The sequence below is a fragment of the Vipera berus genome (assembly GCF_964194415.1).
Source record: "Vipera berus genome assembly, chromosome: 7".
NCBI classification, from domain to species: Eukaryota; Metazoa; Chordata; class Lepidosauria; order Squamata; family Viperidae; genus Vipera; species Vipera berus.
In genome coordinates, this window is record NC_138209.1 from 31,055,248 (window position 1) to 31,078,960 (window position 23,713).

Genomic DNA, 23,713 nt, shown 5'->3' on the forward strand with positions numbered 1-23,713 from the left:
TCTACTTGCATTTTTACGTGCTTTCGAACTGCTAGGTGGGCAGAAGCTGGGACGAGTAACAGGCGCTCACTCTGTTACGCGGCACTCGGGATTTGATCCACCAAACTGCCGACCTTCTGATCGACAAGCTCAGTGTCCTAACCCACTGAGCCACCGCGTCCCTTATAGTATACTTACATTTGTGTAAAAACCCTAACTTACTGAATGAAATAACACTCTTCCAGGGACAAGTAATTTACTTTGCCTTTTAAAATCCTTAATAGTTATAAGTTTATTATTCAATGGATCTTGAAATATATTCTGTTGAATTATAATCCAACCATTTTACTGAGTATATTACATCCAAGTTTATCCATGTAATGGCAACATCATACTTTGCTTACTGCAGAATACTTAATCTGGAAGTGGCAGCAGTTCACAATGTGACATAATACATGTGCCCAGGTACATCTTACACATGTTACACTTTAGTGCTGTTGAAGCACTAAACATTGGATGCCAATTAGCTACTGTAACACATGTATGGCTTTGCTTATAACATGGAAGGACTGGAATAATTTGGGGAACAAAATACCTGATGAAATGCCTTCACCATTATAGATCTCTTCAATATTGAGACCTTTGAGAAGGTCCCTTAAATCACAGAACATCATTTTTGGTCATTATTGAGTGACTTTTCAGAGCATTCATGCACCCTGGAATGTTCTGCCTTTTGAAATGTGTGAGATGCCCATGGTTATCTTTATTACATATCTCTTAAAAACAATTTACTCAGTTCTTCTCTGAGTGCTGACTAGTTAAGAAGCTGGCAGAAAGCCAGCAGTTCAGGTTCAAGACCCGAATTCCACGTGACGGGGTCAGCTCCCATTCTAACCACAAATCCTGCCAACTTAGCAATTCGAAAGCATGAAAATGCAAGTACATAACTAGGAACCAATTCGGTGGGAAGGTAACAGCACTCTACGATGTCATGCTGTCCACAGAACCATGGATGTGTCTTCAGACATCACTGACTCAATGGCCTTGAAATGGAGATGAGTACCACCCCCTATAATCAGCAACAACTAACAGAGTAAAATCCTCAGGGACTAATTTATCTTATTGGTTGTTGTTTTTTTTACTTTCTCTGAGTTATTGTTGGATGAATAGTTTTTTGATGCTGCTCCTGTTTTCTTTCCCCCCAATGCTTTTAGCCCTTTGTGTGCCTATGTTTTGTTTTTAATTTACTATTATTTATGGCTTATTGAATTAATAACATTAAATATAGCATAATTATCTGGATTATTAATTTGAAAAATAATCCTGACGATTTATGGCATTTTTGCATTCAGGAATTACATGAGCCTTGTTCTTAAAATCATCTCAGATATAAAGTGCAGTAGAATCAGTTTATGATGACATTTTGTTTTATTCTATTTTTCTTTCTTATTGGATACATATGAGGCAGTGAAAATATTTTGTGAAACTTGACCACAGTGATGGACTCAGCTTTTATTTGAATTGTGCATAACATTGAAAACAGAATTAACAAGCTAAACATGACTTATGAGGCATTTGCTCCTACATATGCATGAAGAGAAAGTGAGCAAAAGACTAAACATTTTGTAGTTTTATGTTCATCTCAGTATGTCACAGTATGTTGTATTTTATTTCAGGCCCTAAAAGTGACAATAATTATGCGAAACAACATTTCATACTTTCATTCCTTCTGAATGTTGATTTAAATAATGTTTCATTTTAAAATTAATTTTGAGATTTAAGTTTTAATCTTTTATCTACAGTAGATTCTTGGAACAAGTTTCACAAAATATTAGTACCACTATGTGGAATCTAGTGAATGGAACTTGACTCATTATCTTCAACAACTTGCATACCCTAAAAATTGCTTTTGGGTTAGGGAGATCCTCCATAGCATATTTTGGCCAATTAAAAGGAAAAGGAGGAAATGCTATTGTTCTTTCACTTTATCAGTGAAAACTATTCCCCTTTGTAAATACACTATTTACAAATACAACACAAATCAAATTACAAATGTATATTACAATATTACTATTGTAAGTATATTATCCATATTTTTCTAGATTATTGAAATAATTATTATTAAACATATTTTGCCTGAATCCCAACAACTCTGAACAGCTTACAACAATCAAAAGGTATAAATTACAATAAAACAAATTAAAAAGAAGGAAAAAAAAATTAAAGATAATGATGACAAGAAAACAACCAGATGGGAATTAAGTAAAGGGTCTCATTCTCTCTCATCCTCATGACAGTTTTAAACAACAGGTTTAAGAGGATGGGAATTGAAGACCCCAAAAGGTCTTGTTCTTTCTAATCTGCCTTCCCCTTTGAGTCTTTAGTTCTTATTATTTTATTATTATGTACTTAAGAAGAAGATCAAAGGCCTCCATAGCTCAGGATACCTTAAAATCAGAACCCAGAAAAATTTAGTTAATCCACAATACTGCCCTATGAAGAATGAAGAGAATCTTTGGGCCCTGAGAGCATGCAGGTGTCCAGTCATAATATTAGTGGCATACCTGTCAGCAACTGGAAGTGCATAAGTCCATGTACTTCCCTTCCCTGTCTCACAACTCAATCCGTGCATCCTTTAATTTTCAGATACATCTTTTTCTTATAAGCTCCTTTAAAAGCCCACAAGGTATACTGTAATTAGCAGGAAAAATAAATCTAGCACTCATTTATTCCCATGAAGTCCAGAACCAAAATTTCAAAGGAAATCAGAGAATTCCTTCTTTAATTATTCAAAAATTATCACTTCTGGCTTATGTAAGGCCCATCCAAATAAAAATAAATAGTAGCATATAAAAATAGGCACCACCTACTCCCCACACAAAAGCATAAGTTAAATTGTTAAGAAATGTTAAGTTAAATTTTATTATTTAATGTCTACATATCAGGCCACCTTGATTCCCATGTTGAATGGCTTCCCTCTCTTGACTTGTTGGCATTTAATTAAACCTCTTCTGTCTATAACTATAGAACAGGGTAAGAATGGATATAGAAATCCAAATGCTGCTTGTGAGGCTACATCTTGAATTGACTTATCAACTCAAAGTCAAAACATCTATTTTTACCACTGGTGTCTCTCTTGCACATTTTGATGCACTCAGCCTAATGATTGATATACATTCTATATATTGATGGAATTTGATTTTTATTTATTTTATTTATATACTTATCAAATTCTATACGCTTGCTTGACTAGGCAATTATGGTAAAATATTATTTGATGAATAAACTATATTTAGAAATGGGGTATTTTGTGTTATCAAAAGAACAAAGCTGAAAGTATTTTTGAAAGGTGTGATGTATTGGTTTCTCTCTATGGTTTCATATGCTAGATCAGCATTTCCCAACCTTTCCTGCTCAGTGGAGGTGGCAGGGGGGAAAGGGAATGGTTTTGTGTGCGTGCTTTCACAAATGTAGCTTTACATGCACACATGCTCATCCAATACTTCTGCGACTCCTTTCTAAACGGGCTGCAACCCAGCACTAGGCCACGGTTGAGGACCGTTGTGCTAGATAATGCAATATATGCCTATAGTTAAAATGCATATATGGTAGTTACTTGGTTTTCTTCATGCTTTATAAACAATCCAACAAAAACTTTATTATGCACAAAAAACAGCACAGAACAAGAGACTCTAAAAGGGTATAGAAGTATCAAACTATAATATGAAAGAAAAGAAACTATATCTTCTTTTTGCACTATAGATTTGCCGCAAGTTAAATGGTGTACGGTTCACCTGCTGTAAAAGTGCCAAAGATAGGACATCAATGTCAGTGACACTGGAACAATGTTCAATTTTAAGAGATGAGCATCAATTGCACAAAGATTTCTTTATTCGAGCATTGGACTGTATGAGGAGGTATGTTCTTAATCCTTCACTGTTTGTTATCTATTTACCATATTTTCAAGTTTGTAGATGTGCTTTAATCTGACTAACTCAGGATACTGTTTGGAAAAAGTGACATTTTCATTACTTTCCCAAGCCAGGACCATATTTCAGGTCTTTCATAGATAGCTTTTTCTGAAATATATTGAATTCTCACAAAGATAGTTAAGAATACTGCTAAATATATGTTATCTTTTAACCATACTTTATTTCCCTTGGTACTTTGATGTGTTTCTTCAATTAAAGACAAATAAAATACAGCAACCAAATTTAATTAAGCTGGCACTCAGTTTTTTAAAATTAAATTACTTTGCACTTAGTTGTAATTACACAATGAATCTGATTAAATTAATTTAATTAGGAGAAGTAGTTTGATTTGCTTATTGGCAATAAATTTAAATGAAAAAAATAATAGCTTGTAAAGGTCAGATTTATTATTTTCAAAGGAACTTGCATTAAGTACACTTGGTAATTTGGACAAGTGCTGAAAAACACATTTTTTAGATTAAGAAATAAACATGGTTTGCACTTGATAACTAACTTTTTATACTGAATTCTAGATATCTTCTTTCGTGAATAACTATTTGGTGAGAATTAACTGATCATGCTTTGAAATCCAGTAGAAAATTAAAACGTCTAGCCATTTATCAATATTTCTTGTAATGCAAAGAAAATAACAGTTCCTGTTTATAAATTATTTGAAAGAAATTAGATATTCAAAGAATGCCCTTCTACTAAGTGGATAAATTGCACTTTTGGAAAAGCTGCTAATGACTATAATAATAAATCAGTTGGACCACAGAACAATTCAATTCCTTAGCTCTTTTGTAAATTGCTAATGTTGCATGATACTGTTTATGCTATTTCATATATTCCATTATTGTCCATATATCCTGTCCCTGTTTAGCTTTTCATTCATGGTTGGCAATGCATGTACTAGCTTTCAGGTTGAATGTGCTTATATTGATTATTGGTGTATTTTATCTATTTAATTATAAGATCTATTCATTTACAGCTATTATGCTTTTCAGAATCAGCTTGTAATCCATAAGACAGGACAGCTACTGTGGCTGAATAAAAGCATTATATGGCTGCCCATCTTACAATATGGTTATAACAATTAATTAAAACAATAAATATATAAAACCATCATCATTAAAAATGTAAAGTATCAAAAACCACAAGGCACAAGAGAGAGTGGATGTTAACTGCTATAATGGAGCCATCACATTTCTCCCCTTGTCAGTCAGACTTAACTACATGTTTTTCAGGAATTACTCCTGATGGCATACAAATAACACCGGAATGATAAATATAAGTATCACCATTAACAAATAATGGTAAAAGCAATCAAAGAACTATAATATTTTTTTTAAAAAATGATCTTCCATCTATTGCAATCTCATGCTAATTTGTATTAGTTTGCATTAGTTTTAGCATCCTTACTATTAAAACACTAAAGTACTACTACAGTACTACTAATACTAAAGTAGACTACTTTAAATAACCAATTAAACCATCCAAGGTTACAGATAAATGAAGCTCTGAATAATGATTTGTCAGTAAGATCAAATTAAGCGAGTTGTCTTTACTTTCCATAGAAAAAGTGCTCCCATTTGTTTACTCTTCCACAGAATATAGATACGAGGAACATTTTTTTAGTATTGGTGAAAACTGCCATGAGAATGATATCAGCATATCTGCCCAGAGTTCATGCAACTAAGTAAAGTTATAATTCTTCTGGATTTACTGCAAATTTTTAGAGACATTAAAAAGGTGGCGCTAAGAAGAAAGTTTTGTTTATATTCTTGAAGGGCTTCTGCATTTTTAACCAGCTTTCACTTAATCTATGGCATTTAAAATCTTCTATAAGTATGATCTAAAATAAATGCTAGTGGCAAAATGTATGTTTCTTCATTTATATGATTATTTGATAAAACATTCCTTTAGAAAGTTGTATATGCAAGAAATGCAGGAACTTAGTTTGAGTTTTTAAAAAAGTCCTTTGGACTGTGTAGCAGGAAAAACCTATTATTCCCTGAAACACTTGAAAGCAATTTTGGAATTAAAGCCAAAGCAATGCACCACTTCTTACTTTTGCAATTTGAAATGGTGTCAAGTAGTGATGATTATATAGGCTAGCAAAGGTCTGATCAGTTGTAATTATTGTCATAGCCAGGTCTCGGCATTTGAAAACAGCATTGCAGAATGAACCCTCTCTTGTTGCTAAATGCTAGCTTACATCAATATCACACAAAGCTCAACAACAGTAACATAGCACTCAGTATGATCTAATGATAAATTAACATTCTTTATGGTAGACCCGTCTTGGTGTTTGAATAGTAGCTTTTTAATCCCATGAATAATATCTTGATCTTTGTTAATTTTGCAGTTTGCAGTGGTGATAGAAATGAACATTGTGCAATACAGTATAGAGCTGTATTAACATTTTCAAGATTTTTTTCCAATTCTGTTGAATTGCAGGGACCAGTCTAGGAAGTCACCAGGAGTTAACACTTACTCAAAAGCTCACAAAAAGGAAAAGAAAATATAGCAGCTTCCCAGTTTCTTAGAAATAGCTTCTAGAATCATTGATATTGGATCTAGAATTAAGAGGAATTAAATGGGTCAACAAAATATTTAATTGTCAGTAAGTCAGACATGAATGGCATTGGCAGAAGAAATTATGATACAGTGTGCTGCTTGCTTAAAAAATTTATCTAGATCTGGTGACATTTCCTGATTGATGCATATTAAGCTGTAACTAAACCTTTGTCCACACATGCGGTTTTCTTCCAGTGAATTATATTTAAACATGGAAGTCTCAAACAATTTAGGTTGGCTTCTGGCTTACTCTTTGGAAATAGAAATACTACATTATTAGAAAAATAATGAGAAGTTAGAGTTAGTGAATTTTGCATTGCATTTAAGCCTGCTATAAATGCAATACAAGTTTGGGAATTAGACATAGGCAAAATCTGCAGTATGGTATCATCCAAAACTGATCTTAATGAAAAAGCACCTAGTTGTTTACTAGCTACATGTTAATTCTGAATCTCCAGAAGTGGATTTTCTGCACTTATATCAATGTCAAGCACCGGGGAAATCAGGAGATTCAGGCAGTTCAAATGAGTAGAAAGATTTATTGGAAGCTTAAGCTCCCTACAAGAATCTGAACTATTAACAGTCAAGTTAAATTAGCGGGAGTTAAGAAAGGAATTAGTTCTCTTGTGGATGTGCAAGGACTCATGATTGATGATGTGTTTGACCCCTTCCTCAGGCTCATCTCTTACAATGGAAATCTAAATACCAAAACAAGCTACATATGGATTCAACACGTCAGGCACATTTCCATTCTCTGAAAGCTAAAAATTAACATCATCTATTTCATTAAATATGAAAATAATAAATGAGCATGTGGTTGCTGTATGATACTTACATGTAGAATACTATTTCTCATATTGATGCAAATGCTGCTGTATTTTAAGACATGAATTTATTTGTGATTTATTCAATAGTAGCTTTTAATAACTATACTTATTTCATGATCAACAGATTAGATCAACTAGTTTGGAATTCTACAGATTTGAAGGAAGTTAAAAACTGTTCTTCATGGTCAGAAATTTGGAAATCATTGCTCTAAAGTTATACTTTGTCTCATCAATATTATTAGAATCCACATGCAAAAGTTTGCATAAAGTCAGTCTCCAAATATATTTAATATCATAATGCACCAAATGTTATTGACAAAATAATTGAAAGCACGGTATTATTTCCTTTCCTGTTACCTGTAGATTCTAAATATTCTATTGTTACTATCTCCTTGGCACACATGAATCCTAAAGGACCATGTTATAGAGATTGTAAACTGTCCTCCAAGATGAAAAAGATTTCAGCATTTTTTAAAATTTTATTTCTTTGATTTAAGAAATTTCTTTGAAATTAATTTGTTCCTACTGTCCTAAAGAAATCGATATTGAACCAACCCTGGTGAAGTTGCAATTCAGAAATCAGTTAAAGAAAAGTAATACTAACGAACTTTTAAGCTAAAGGAGATTCTAAGGAGGGAAGTACAGTATATTCCAATATCTCTTTGGGGATTAGAATAAGAAACAGATGTGATAGATAATCTGTCCCACATTCTGCTGGAAGACTGCAATGATTTATTTGCTTACTGAAATTTCTATGCTGCTCAATTCTGGTAGGCTCTGACTAGCTTATAAAATGTATTTATTCATCATGTTTATCTGACTACCCATCTCACAGGAGTGTAACTCTGCCTGGCATACAACAGTTAATTAAAAGAAAATCCAATAAATATATAAAAACAGTCATCATTAAAAACTAAAAAAAAACTATTTAAAAAGCACACAGAGAGGATGAACTTAGCCATAGTAGATTGCAAGATCTCCCCAATCCCTGTCCCCACCTCCCCAGGCTTAAAGGCATAGCCAGATCTTGAAGGACTTGTGAAATGTTATAAAAGATGAAGCTAACCTCATGTCTGGGAGAAGAAATTCAGGCACCATGGAAGAGAAGGCCAGCATCTTTGGACTTGCCAAGTGTAATTGTCCTGATAGTCAAATGTTATACTATATTTGAAAAGCAAAGGAAGTTTTATTAAAGTTAAAATATAAACCAAGACCCCCACTCCCAATGGCTCTTTAGTCACAGCATTTTTTACAAGTGTCTATGGTGGTTCTCAATCATCCGGGTCATGGTTTGTTTGTTTGTTTGTTTATTTATTTATTTATTTATTTATTTAATTGATTGATTTTATATACCGCCCTATTCCCGAAGGACTCAGGGCGGTTTACAGAGCGAGTTAAAACAATACAAATAAGTACAGTTTAAAATAGAATTAAATAAGACTAGCCCACAATTAAACAAATTAAAATTAAATTAAAATTAAATTAAAACCCCCTCAGTCCAGGCCAGCAAGATCAAACAACCAAGTTGTCCCAAAGGTGCTTTTTCTTTCTTGTTCTTTCATTGAAGACGTTTTGCTTCTCATGCAAGAAGCTTCTTCAGCTCTGACTGGATGGTGGGGAATGGAAGGATTTATATGGAAGGATTCCCCACCATGCTTCTTGGATGAGAAGCGAAACATCTTCAAAGATAGATAGATAGATAGATAGATAGATAGATAGATAGATAGATAGATAGATAGATAGATAGATAGATAGATAGATAGATAGATAGATACATACATACATACATACATACATACATACATACATACATACATACATACATACATTTTTACAAGCGAATGCAAATAAATAAAAAGATCACTTTGGAGAAAGTAAGGACAAAACAATCCTTCAAATTAACGGGAAAGACCAGAATGGAGATTAACAAAGCAAAAGGGCATTTTGAAAGTAGAAGAAATGTTTGTGAAGATATGAGATATCATCTAGATACAATGAGGTTTCTGTATTCTCACTCTGTTACTATAAGTATACTTCTATACATCCTGACACTCCTTCCTAAAAATGTCAGGTAACAATGTTCATATTTGCCCTAGATTTTTTGCTAACATTTATGTAGAGGCTCTCAGTTTCCTTTGCCAAAACCGGCTAGTTATGTTATCTATTTATTCGAAACAAATAGCTGAAACAACTTGATATGCTAAGATAGTAAAATAGGAAGCCACATTTATAACTGTCTGGTTTGATATATCTCAGTTTTTCTATTAAGATTCCTAGAACTATTCAGCTGTGTGTTTTTAGGGAATTGAATTTTAAAATACTCCTCGGAGCTCTTGCTTAAGTATCCTTGTGTATGCAACAGCAATTCTTTTCACAATTTTCTGTCCTCTTTGAATCTGAAATTAATGCCAGATTAGTATGCCATCAGAGATACTTGCTTGCAAAAGAGATTCTGTGGTTCCATATTCTGTTATTTGCACCAGATTTAACCATGATAAGAAATATTCTCATTGTTTTTAACTAATTTTCTCTGCTTAATTTATAAATAAGAAACACTTTTTAAACAATCCTCTTCTATCTTTCAGGGAGTGATTTATTGTATTAAATTGGATCTTGCTAAATCTCTGGGATAATTTTAGCACACATTTGTTAAAGCTGTTCAACATGCAGCAGAAAATTCATTGATCTAATATTATCCTATTCAAAAGTTATCTAGTTAGAATCTAAATAATTTTTCTTTCAATCAAAAAAGAGCCACAGTTCTATTGATGTGCAAAGTACTCTGACTATATTTAGATTAAATTAATTCAAGGTTGTGATATTAAATACTTGTAATACAATTTAATACTGATTTTATAGGTTATGATGAATGAAGCTATGTATGTTTGTTTGTTTGTTTGTTCTTTGTTTAAATAACAGTTGTTAGCTTGTACTTCAAAATACATGCTTCATTTCCAATAATTTACTTTTGCAAGCCAGCAAAATACTAATAATACATAATTATTACTAGTACTAATGCATAATTATGCTAGATGGTTGAGGATAAAATTAGAAACTTAGACTTTTAGATCACTAATATCACTTTTGATACTTTTTGCAGTAACTTTTTACTTGCATTTCCTCTTGAGTTTCTGGACCCACGGACAAAAGTATAGTCTGTTCCGGGCCCTTGTTTTTCAACTGTATGCCTATGTTATGGATTCTGTGTTTCAACTTCTATTTCCTTCATCAGTGTTAGTACTAATTACTGCTTTGTATATCCATCACTTCCACTTACTTTCCTTAGTCCTCAATCTATGGACTTGAATATTTATTTATTTATTTATTTATTACATTTTTATACCGCCCTTCTCCCGAAGGACTCAGGGCGGTGTACAGGGCAATAAATACAAAAACAGGATACAAAAGTTAAAAGCAAATTAAATAAATGCCCAAGGTTAAAACAATAGTTAAGATGTATTAAAACTCCAACCCTAACCCATCAGACCAGGTCAGACTGCTCAACTAGATACGTTTTTAGATCGCGCCGGAAGGAGCGAAGGTCGGGGGCCGTCCGGAGCTCAACCGGCAAGCGGTTCCATAGGTCTGCCGTGCCCACAGAGAACGCTCTCCCCCTGGGGGCCACCAATCGACATTCTTTGATCGGAGGCACCCTGAGGAGGCCCTCTCTGTGGGAGCGCACTAGACGGAGGGAAGTTGACGCTGGCCGCAGGTGTTGCCGTAGGTAATCCGGACCCATGCCATGTAGGGCTTTGTAAGTCATTACTAACACCTTGAATCTCACCCGGAGGACAACCGGCAGCCAATGCAGCTCGCGGAGCAAAGGTGTAACATGGGAGTATGGGGAAACTCCCAGCACAACTCGCGCGGCTGCATTCTGCACCAGTTGGAGCCTCCGAGTGGACTTCAAGGGCAGCCCCATGTAGAGAGCATTACAGTAGCAATCCTACATCAGTTTTCTCGGTTTTTCTACATACTCTTGAACTTGTATGACATTTTCAACTAACTTTTCTTGTCTGTTAAAAGGAGTTGCGAAAGTTTCCTATTTCCGTGCAATCTACTTTTTCAGGCTTCTACAGTTTTGTAGATAAGCAGAACAGAGCCAGTGGCAGTCTCGCTTCATTATTCTTCCTCACATGGACATCCAACTCTGTCAATTTCAGTTTATAGCTACTAAGATGGAAAAAGTAAAGTGTTGCAAATTATATGAAAGGCCAGCCTTTTCCAAGCTGGCCAGTGGTTAAATTGACTGTACCAAGATCAGAACTGTGATCATACATATTTCAATAGCAAGTCAGCAATTTTCCAATTTAGGCTCTGTTTCTACTATTGAGCTATAACACTGCACCTAGTCAGTCTGTTTCTTGTCTCTTCCTCATTCTAGCTTGAAGTAATATTACCTGAAATTATGATGGAGTTAAAAAGATACAAAAAGGGATGATGATGATGATATACCTCAATTCTTCTTAATTTTACAGTGTTTTTGTTGTTCGATGTAGCTTTGTTGAAAAGCAATACAAAATTGAAAGTTTATTTATTTATTTATTTATTTAATAATATTTCTATACCGCCCTTCTCCCGAAGGACTCAGGGCGGTGAACAGGGCAAGAATAAAAATACAAAATTACAAAAATTAAAAAAGGATTAAATACATGCCCACTAAAAACAATCAATATATATTAAAACCCCAATAAAATGACAGTAAAAAAACCCACCAATCCCCCATCAGGCCAGGCCGGCTTGTTCGAACAAGTATGTTTTTAGATCGCGGCGAAAGGAGCGAAGATCGGGCGCCATCCGGAGCTCAACCGGTAACTGATTCCATAGCTCCGGGGCGCCCACAGAGAAGGATCTCCCCCTGGGGGCCACCAATCGACATTCTCTGATCGGTGGCACCCTGAGGAGGCCCTCTCTGTGGGAACGCACAGGGCGAAGGGAGGTTGATGCCGGCAGCAGGTGTTCCCTAAGGTACTCCGGACCCCTGCCATGTAGGGCTTTAAACACCATTACTAGTACTTTGAATCTAGTACTAGTACCTTGAAAGTTGAAAAGCAATACACACTAAATATATTAGAAAAATCTGCATGTTACCCAGTGTATACCTAATTCTTTGTGCTGGAATCTTGTGTTTTAGACTGATATGCTTTATTACACCAAAAAGCAGCAGCTTAAAATAACATAAAGATGAAGTAACCATTAGTATAATTTAAAAAGAAACAAATTAAAAAGGATGTGAGTTGAGTACAATAACTGAAGATGATAAATTACATATTTTACAGTATGTAAGTTCCAATTAAGTCTAATGACTTGCGACACAACAGTCAAAATTTAGCGACTTTCTTGGAAACACCAGTGAGTAAAAACCACATTTTTCTGTTATTGCAACATGAATATTTTGCAGTTAGAGAGGTTATTAGTCCTGCTGTCCAATCTCTTCAATGATATATTGGCCAAGCCATGAGTGTACGAACAACCATCTCAATTTCAATGTCCAAACAGATACATCAACTACTTGCTTATTCTGCTTCTGAAATTGAAATGTTCTTAGAAGAAGGCCTTGTTACATCTCCCTATTAACACCATCAAGGAGAAGGCACCTAGGGGTACCAGAGTGGATACCCTTTGATATGAAGATACAAAAATCTGGAACATATGTTTAGGGGTAGCTAAGTTTGAAACAGAAGGGTTGTTAATTTGTGCTCAGTAGCGATAGTTAAGAAGGGGGTTAAGGATCTAATTTTCTATAATTATTAATTTGGTGCTTGAATTTATTTTTAGTCTCTTAGGGTTTTGATTTTTAAGTTAGGACATTTTTATTTTATTTTCCTCCTTGATTTCAATTATTAGAAGCTTCTGAATCTTTTAGTAGAGCAATAAAAATGCAAAATTCATATAAAATATATTTATGTGTGCATGTAGATTTATCTATCTACTACACACACACACATAATCTACAGTTCTGTCTTAGGCACAAAACCAGTTAGGTAACTGTCACTGTCACCAAATCTCAAGAAGAAGGCAGTGGCAAAGACTTCCAAAATGTTGCCAGGAGGATAGATTGCCTCAACTTATCTATACAGTCAACAAGAATCAAGTTTGACTTGAAGATATAACTATATTTAGATAAATATAGAATTCTTTTGCTATTAATTGTCATACTCCTATTTGTGACAGATTCAGTTAAGTCAGGGCTTTTCAACCTTTTCATCCATTGTACCACTTTTAGGATATGGCAACATCCAAGTACCACCAGTCGCCTAGCAAGGTGTCAAAAACTTGATGACCAAAAAAAAAGGGAAAATGTGATGAAGTACAGGTAGTCCTCGACTTACAACAGTTCGCTTACTGACTGTTCGAAGTTACAATGGCACTGAAAAAAGTGCCCCCCAAGCCACAGCCGAGCAAGACACCTGCCTGCCCACCCAGCAGTGCTCTTCCTCCTGTCTGAGGTTTTCATTGTTGTGAGCATTTCTGTTGAGGATTGGCAGCGGAGGTGGGGTGAGGGTGTTTGGTTTTTATTCTCCCCCCCCCCGTCTGCTGGGTGGCTGCAGCAGGTTTTGGTCATTTAACATGACCCTGGGACACTGTGACCGTCATAAATATGAATCAGTCTCCAAGCATCTGAATGTAAATCACAAGACCCTGGAGATGCTGCAACATTCCAGCTGATCGGCGCTTCTTCTGGGCTCAGAAGGACCAGGATCAGCACCAAGCTCCAACTGGAGCCTGGCACTGATCCTGGAGCTTCCGCTGAGCCCTGACAGCCCTGCAGCTCCAGCCGTCTCTTGCTCAGGCTTGTGCGGTGCTGCCACCGGTTCAGCTCATTCCCCTCCCCCACTATTTTTCTAGGATGGTTGCCTACCACCTGCCAGGTGCCAATGTACCACAGGTGGTACCCATACCACTGGTTGAAAAGCCCTGAGTTAAGTGATTTTTTAGCCTTGTAAAGTGTGTCCTGGTAATAGAAATCTTGATTTAAGTAATCAAGAATTGATTTTGCCATTAGGGCCTATTCAGAAGAACTCTAGGACTTAAATTATCGTACAAAAATTACAATTTCAGTTATCGATTAACACATCAACATTTGCCATGATCACTTGATTAGCAAAATACCACATTCTGCTTGCACTCTTTACTGAGCAAGTTGCTAGCACATTTAATATCATTTGTTTGCAAGCATGCCTTGCAGAAACTAGCCATTATGAAAAGATTAATTGCTGTGATCCACCATAAATCCCACTAGCATCGAAAACTACAGTGCATTGCTTTTATGATACTAGAAAGAAATTAAGAGTAATAATAAGTATTCTGGAAGTATTTTGAATTATCTAAGTTTGAATTCAGCAATTATGGTGTAAATGGGAATGATTTGTTAAGTTGTTTATTCATGCAACATTTTTATATCTATTGCAATGCTGAATTTCAAAGTGATTCAAGAAATTTCCAAAGATAAGCACAACAAACAAAATACATAAAAACAAATAGAAAGCATCAACTGAAATCTGGTGTCCATAAGCAACAGTGACAACCCTTACAGATCCAGAGCTTAATAGAATAGCTCCATTTTAATGGCCATCTAAATACCTACAAAGAGAGCACTAAATGAACCATACATATAGAAGTTTTTAAACCATTGTTTACATGACAAACAAATGGGATGAGCCAGTCCTCTTGAATAAGATGATCTTTAAGATATCCAGGTGCCAAGCCAAAGAAGATTGATTCAGTCAGGTAGAAACTGGTCCCCAATCTTTCCAGCTCCATAGACCTGGAGCAAACAGCGGTGGCAGGGGGGATGGTTTCGTGCACGCAAACTAATCCCATACATGTCCAAATGGAGCTTTACATGCTCACCCGCCACTTGCGCAGCCCAGTATCCAATGGGTTACCATCTGGTAGCAGTCTGTGGACTGTGAGATGGGGGTCCCTAGAGTAGAACGTTACTTTAAATTGTATTTGGAAATGTATTGGCATTGAGTGCATTACCTGTAAAATTAATGTTACATGATTGTAATTGTTTTGACTGCCAGAAAGAGAGCTACTGCAATTTGTACCAAATGAAGTTTCTGTTTTTGAAATTGAGTCTTGAAAAAATACCTATATAACATACATTGCAGTATGTTCATAAAGTGATTAAAAGATTAAAAACTAGTGTAAACACACAAACACAAATATTTTGATTAAAGCTTCTTAGGTCCTCACTGTCTACTGACATGCTAGAACTAATAATGAGTTCAGGAGTCCTCCGCTTCATCAGATAAACCAAGGCATTTGGATATACAGCAGTGTGGGCACAACAGCATCTAAGGCTCCATACACTGGTTTAAAACTACCATGTTTCTAGCTTAACCCAGGATAGAATTGTATTTCTGTATATCATTAGCCTCCAGATAGCAAAGTTATAATTACAGCATCCTAAACAGCCCCAAAGTGAAGATTAGATCTAATATATGATTACGTACAGTATAAGAGTCAGCCAAATATTACCTGGGACAAATCCACCCTTCCTGGGCTATAAATATTGAAGTTCCTCAGCACAAATAATCAGAAATATTCCAAATAAAATTGAGCAATAATTCTTGAAGCCCACAAAGCTAGCCTATCTTGCAGCAAAATGGATAGCACATCAACAGGAACTCTAACTCTGTAAAGCTTAACTTCAAATACAGGCAGCCTGTCATCTGTAGCTTATGTTCCCTGGCTACCGCCAAAGTGTCCATGGGTATCATTGCTACCCTTACCTCCCCATCCTGGAGTCATGGCTCAGAACACCTTAAAACCTGGGAGAACATAGTTCATACAGAATAATTTTATTTTCCTAAGAAAGTTTCAACACAGGTCCATTTGTTTATCCAGAACTAAGTTGTGGATGTTCTTTTCATAAATAGACCTGGTATAACCAATGGCAGTCTGAGTCCAAGATAATCCATCTTCATGACCATTGACCAAGAAAAGGAAACCAGCACAAATTGCTGGGTTTTTTTCCTTTTTAAATGGCCAATCAATGCCTCTTCCTTTTGGAAACTAGACATCATTGGGTAGGAATGGGAATTTTAAAAATGTTATGTATTATCACGTAAGTAATTGTTTTCCAGTGGTTCCTACATGATTCTATTACTTTTAGCATATTATCCAAGTATATTATTAATAAAAAATGATAATGTAGTCAAAATATATGTGGAGCATATGGTCTCTTATAAAGTATACTCTTTGAAGATAAAATAATTGAATCTAGTTCTACTTCTTTATTCTTTCGTATTTTTACTGCTTTCTCCCTTACTTTGCAATAAAACTACATCTTACTAAACAGCCTGCAGGTGATAACTGAAATCTCCATGAAGATGCCCCAGTGAGGAGTGTCTGAACTGTAAAATAATTTCCAAAACTTGCAATTTTCAAAAGCTCATTAGAGTTTTCCTGAATTGCAGGTCATCCTTGACTTTCAACCACAATCGGGCCCAAATATTGATTTCTAAGCAAGGCAGTGGTTAAGTAGTTTTGCACCATTTTATGACCTTTTTTGCCACAGTTATTAAGCAAACCACTGCAATCGTTAAATGAATCATTAAGTGAATCTGGCTTCTTCCGTTGACTTTGCTTATCAGAAGCTATCTAGTAAGGTTACAAATGGTGATCACATGACACTGGGACAGTGCAACTGTCATGAATCTTAGCACAAGTGGATGAGGCTAGATTTTGAATGGGAAGTCAATGATTCAAGGACATCCAGCAGCTGCAGGATAAGTTAAAATCTGTATATAGAGTTCAAGTAGACAAACTAGTAAAAAAACAAATTTTACTCATCCATTTTAATTCCAGGTGATGCTGAAAACTATGTTACATGTGTAATTTTCCTTGATTTTTTCCTATATTGAAAATCATGCCTTTTATCTGTTACCTCCAATTCATGACATTTCAGATTTATTTTACTCTTTTAGTATGAGTTATTTCATTTTGAATTACAAATGCAATTTTAATTTGGCAAATAATACCAATGGGAGATTTTGGATATTTCTTTTTTACTTTTGAAGACTAGCCCTAACATGTGATTTTAGAAAGAATGACGGTCAAGCCCCAAAATAGAATTATGTAGCATAAGAGTTGCAATCCTGCATGGCCATTTTGATGTTGGAATACCAAAGTATTGCTTTTCTCTCCTATTAAATGGTCTCTTATTTGTTCCTAACTTCCCCTGTTTAACAGCAGACAAACCCAGGGAGCACTGAATGAATCGGATGATCCTGAGACAGGCTGTGTAACTGATAACAAACCGACTTCTCGTCACTTCTATCCTGTCGCCTTGCTGCTTGTCAGCTCTCACTTGCTGGTTGTCTGGCTTATTTTAAGTCTTGCTTTACTATTAGCAAAATATCAGTAAAGTTCACTTCTGTTTGTTGCTTTTGTAAGGAACAAGAACACTTTAAAATTACACATTGTACTATATTGTACATTCTTGGACCCTCAGATTAGTTCTTAAGAAGCCAATGTCTTGAACTGCATACATTCTCCTTTTCTTTCAGGAATCAAGAAAGCATATTATGCTCAACTGATTTAATCTACTGCCTAGCTCTAGCAAATCTTTTCACGTTTCATTAGTTCTTCTAAGACAGCCAATGTACATTAGGGTTTCTTGATCAGATTTGATCTAGTCATAAAATATGATTCACCCCCTTCTAATCAAATTCCTATTTAGGGGATTGTCAGCACTTTATTTTAATTCAGGACAAATTTGCAGGAATAGTTATTTTTCCCAGCATAATATCTGTACTCAGGTGTGAAAATTGCCAAATTCTACTTTACTAGATAGAATCATTCCCTTTAACAATGCTATCTTTGGAGTTTTCATGCCAGGAGTCACGTAAAACAATTGGTTCCTTGTATGAAAATGTAATGATAAAACTTCCAACATGATTATATATATTTTTCTGTGGTGATTGGTCAAAAGATGTAAGAAGATAGAGGAAAGTATTTACACAGTGACATTTAAAATTAAGTTGAGTGTTCTGCATAAGGTCAAAAGATTAATTTTCAGTGTGCTATTTTCATTATTACTTGCCAGTAGAGTCCTTCTGTTTTAACAAATAATTTTAATATTTCTTTTAATTATTTGTTGCATAATTAACTCTTTTGTCAAGCCATCTATGGCATACAATAACTTTCATTGTGTAACATAATTAACCTGTTTGTAATTGTTGTTTTTGCTGCTTTTCCTTTACAAACTTTGTCTATATTGTTTTAAACAAAGTTTTCTTTGCATTTTGATGCACTCTGTTGGCTCTTGTGAATTTTGTACTATGTATGAATCAGCATTCCTTTCTCTGTAGAACAGAAAGTTGATTTGGGCTCCAAGAAAGCCATTTTTTTCTTCATCTTAAAGTTAAAAATGAGACAAAGGTGGACATTTCCTTTGTAAATTTATAGGGCCAGATTTAATAAAAAAATGCCTTACTCATGGAACCTGCACTCTTACAGCTACATGTAAACTTTAACATGTATGAATGAGCAAAAGGAAACCAATCTGAAAAAAAGATAAATTTTAAAGTAAATATATTTCTAATGCTAGAGTAAAATATATCATAAACTATAATATCTAATCAAGCCACAGTGAGAAGAAATATATTTCAAAATCCCATAACCTACTTTTGAGGGCAATAACTCTATTGGCCTGGCCTTGGATCTAATTCTGTAAGATGTATCATCACTTGTGGAAAATATATTGTAGATTTATCTTTGTTATTTTTACTTCAATTGTTGCTAAAACTCTGCAATGTACAAAATAAAACATATTTATTTATTATTTGTTTCACGAAGTTGTCTTTTCCCCCCCTCTGTACTAGACAAGGATGCCGCATAGAAAATGTCCTGAAGAATATCAAATGCAGAAAGTATGCTTTCAACATGATTCAGCTGATGGCTTTCCCCAAGTACTACCGACCACCAGAGGGAACATATGGAAAAGCTGACACCTAATCTCTTAGTCAAAAATACCCTTTCGAAAGTTTGCAGGATTACACAGCTCCATTCATTAGTTAACACACATTGCTTTGTGTGTTTTATAGATTGGGAGAATGCCTTTAAGCAAACATACCTAGGACTTGTTTTATCAAACTGTACCATCAGTCAAAAGAAACTTCAGTATACAGTATATGGTAAAGGAACATCCAGGCATTGAGCTGTCTGTTTAATAAATACAAAATTTTCATAAAATACAATGTATATCATAGGTTCACTAGAGTTAAAGGCTGATCCTCAGTCCAATAGAAAGGTAAATCATAAGTCTGGACTTAAAATCTAGGTCTTGATATTGCTTGCTGGAAGTAAGAGCAAAGTCAAGTTGATACTTTGCTTTATATATAAAATTCATAATAGAATTTGAAGAAAAACGATCTTTTATTACTCTACCTTATTAAATATGTGGAGATATTGTCACATTTTCTGGGTTATTTTTTGCAGTTCCATCTATATTTACTTCCAGCTTCTTCTTTTAATTTTATATGTCTTACCAAAAGTGGAAGCTTTTATTTATGTTGGTGGCATGTTGCAATCCCCTGGAAGCAGAACTTGTGTTTAACTAAAAGAGCATTAAGGGTGACCGCTAGAAACTATTGTTTGAAAATACTGAAAGCATAAAGAGAAATACTGTAAAGAGACTTTATTGGTAGCTTAAAAGAATGTTTACATTTGAATAAAAGTTAAAGGATTTCAGTAATTTTGAAACTGTTAGAATTAAATACTGATCAGAATGAAGGACTGATTTGTTGACTTTTTGATTAATCTATTATCATTTGTGCAAGATTTTTATTTTTACATGTTAAAAGGTAAGATTTATTTAGAAATTAATTTGTGAATGTTAATACAAAATTGGAAAAAGTGCCTTTTGTGTAAAATACAAGGTTAGTGTACGTTAGACTCATAGCTGCTGCAAATGAAATCATTTATACAAATGGTGCTCTTTAAGAAATTTAGAATGATTTCACGTTCATTATGAAACAGTGACATCTGGCAATAGAAAATTTGGCAAGGAAATTGAAGTATATCCAGTTCAAACATTTAGAATGACTTTGTCCAGCCAAAAATTCTATTATCTACAAGCAGCACAATGATACTTCTTGGGGTTGTCCAACTGTTGTACAAAATGAAAGTTACTAATTTTTGTAGGAATAATAACCCAAAATTCAATCAAAAGTTGTGAAGTATCAAACTCCAGGCAGATTTCCTTCTTTTTTTATCTCATTTTTAACCACAGAGATCAAATCTCTATGTAGTATCTCAGAACCATATTTTAAACTATATTTAAAAATGCTTTAGGGGCCTGTGAATCCCTACCTTTGTAGGAAGCTTGCATGATGCTTTAGAAATCAAAATTGTTTTGAGATATAAGAAATTGGCTTCTCATTCTTTATAGTGCCAAAAGTATAGTGTTAAAATGCCATCACCTCATTCTGAATAATGCTGAGAGATCAGTGAAGTAAGTTTCCTATTCTTTGCTTTCTTTAAATGGGAATGAATAATTGAGGGCATAGTCAGTTTTTTATTAAGGCGGTACATTCCTGAAACACAGATCCTGCGGCAAAAGCACTTATACAGAGCTAGCTACACTTGAAACTTGAATATGAGATATCAGTAAACATTTGCATATAATGTAATGATTTTGGAAGGACTCATACATGAAAAAACTGCATTATGTATCCCATCAGAATTGTAGTAATATAGCAACACACATTCTAATAACAAACTGCATTTCTTGCTCAGATAAACAATTTGGGGATAAGTTTATTTCATAAACATGTGAACAGCAAGCAGTGTCATCTTCCAAGTACTGTAATATTTCTATACATGCGGGCTGAAGGGAGGAAAGGCTATTCAGGATTGCCACTATTTAATTACCTCAGCTGGGCAGGTCCTGAAGAACTAACCACTGGAATGTGGCTTTTCCCACTTCAGATTAATAGCACTGCAACAATGCACAATTTTTCTTAAGATCTTTATATGCAACTCATTTTCAAGCAATTGCTACTGTAAGTGATGTTTCAAGTCTCTTACTTAAGACAGTATCTTATTTAAAGAAAGATGACAACTTGTAGAAAGATAAAATATTTTAAGAATTTATTCTCTAGTCCCAGGTTTTATGGCAGATGAGAAAGAATTCTATCATAGGTGGGATTAGCTGATATAGAAAACTATCAGTATAATGCAGTATAAGATTTTCCCATGAAAAATGTTCTGAATTAGCATATATAGTTGGCATATTTTATATACATATTTTATATATGTAATGTATATACACACACATGTAGCATTTATTCAAATATTGAGAAATTAATACAAAACAGATATAAAAAAGTTAATATGGTGGCCATATCTAAAACTTTCCCCTTTGTATGTGTACGCGCAAGAGAGATAGGGCATCAGTTGTATGATTGCAGCTGCCATCTTGATCTTTTTCTTTTCACCCACCTCTGCAAACTTCCCTGACAATAATCTCTATTTTTAATAATTTTAAATGGTAGTACAACACACCAGTATAGACTCATTGTTTTAGAGCACTACACTGTTTAAAAGAATCCTTTTTCCTCTCTTTACTTTCTTATTGGAGCCATATGAGGTGCCAGTCATTTTCTGATGCCAAATTCCAAAAAAAACACCATAATCTTTTTTGTGAGCAATCATTGACCATGTAAAATTTTAAGAGAGTTAATTACAACCATTGAAAAATATTACAAATAAAATACAAGCTGTGATGTATGATTCAGTGTCATAGGAAAAGGATTGTTTATACCTGTAATTCCACCTAAATTCCAAGTCTCTACAGGTACAATCATATTTGTATGTACTGCATCAAACTGTTTTTGAAAGTGGATGTTCAAAAGCAGTTTGTGTTATCAGATAGCAAGAGAAGTATGTGAGAAATAGAGAAATGTTTCCTTAGAGCAAAAGTTTAAACAAAGTTTATTAGCACATTAATAACCTTCAAGCATGGTCAAAAACTTTATTTGACTATGGCTTAGTATATAGTTTCAGAATTATTACTATTGCATATGTGCTGTTCACATGAAATGTGAAGAAGCAATGATTAATTTTGCATTAAAACATTCATCATTATTAAGAAGTATGTGGAAATGTTTTAACTAAATTATGGAGCAACCTGGAAATATTTTTGGAAGCCTGCTTGATTTTTATTAAATTGGGCCATAGTTTACAAATATTTTGCTTTTATGCATGTCATCTGTTTTTTTTTTTAAATCATTTTGCCTATTATTTTAGAAACTGTAAGAATTCATGTGTGTAAGCCATATCCATTGTACATTACGCGTGCATGTATTTTTATTTAAATAAAACTCATATTTTCATATTATTGCCTGAGTTTGAATTGTTTCCACTGCCATAAAACAGGCATCATAATGTAAGTGCTTAAAAAGAAATGTGACAATTAAAGCAATATACATGTATACAATTTATTTACCTTACTGAAGTAATTTAGTTAACCAACCATACAACAGTGACACTAGGTGGCATACAGTGATTAAAACCAACAATAAATCACAGCACCCAAAGTAAATAATACATCCCAGTCATAAAACCATAACAACACCAGAGCTTGCCTAACCTTTTGGCCAAAACACATGCAGAAACCTTACAAAAAGCTAACCGGGTCATTGTCATTCAGATTTCTGATGGGATGCTATTCTACAAGGGAAGCACTATCATAGAGAAGATAAGGCTCCTGAGTCCAATAAGATGGCATTGTTTAATAAAGGGGACTGGACCATGCTGTTGCTTCTACATCTGGTAGTGTGAGCAGAAACAAAGGCAGCAAGTCAGTACTCCAAAAAGCCTGGCCTTAAGGGTTTATAGATTCAACCAGCAGCACTTTAAACTGCTCCCAGAAGTTCTAAGGAGCCACTGCAGCTCAAAGAGCAATGGTATGTAAGCGTAGTGAGAGATGCCAAAAAAATCTTATACTCCATTCTGGACCAGATGCAGCTTCCAAATGCTCTTCAAGAACAGCCCCATGTAGAGTGTGTTACAGTAAACCAAACAGGAGGTGATTGCATGAATCATTCAGAAATGGGCACAGCTAGTGCATAACCTGAACCTGAGCACAGGTCTCCTCTGGATTGTAGTGCTTTGATATGCCAATTGAAGCTGCTTTGAGAACTGTAAGAGTATAGCAAGAGTGATAAGTATATATTACTTTTTTGCTGTTTCAGCATTCCCCAATGGTATGTCAGCAGACCAATGTGTTTATACACTGCCCAGAGTCACTCAGTGAGTGAGCTTGACAGTTTCTAAATTGTGTGTGTGTGTGTGTGTGTGTGTGTGTGTGTGTGTGTGTGTGTGTGTGTGAAAGTGAAAGTG

At 34.7% G+C, this 23,713-nt stretch overlaps 1 protein-coding gene across 3 annotated transcripts in view; it reads left to right on the forward strand.

Annotated features, from left to right (window-relative positions):
* Window positions 1–22,699, forward strand: part of INPP4B (inositol polyphosphate-4-phosphatase type II B) — a 208,515-nt gene extending 185,816 nt beyond the window's left edge. For 2 of the 3 annotated variants that reach the window (XM_081332718.1, XM_081332719.1), the window contains 2 exons: window positions 3,742–3,896; window positions 19,192–22,699. In XM_081332718.1, the coding sequence (XP_081188844.1) occupies window positions 3,742–3,896; window positions 19,192–19,324 (288 nt within the window). In that variant the 3' untranslated portion in view covers window positions 19,325–22,699. The remainder of the gene's footprint in view (window positions 1–3,741; window positions 3,897–19,191) is intronic. The other variant, XM_081332720.1, reaches the window with a different exon arrangement.
* Window positions 22,700–23,713: the final 1,014 nt, after the last annotated feature.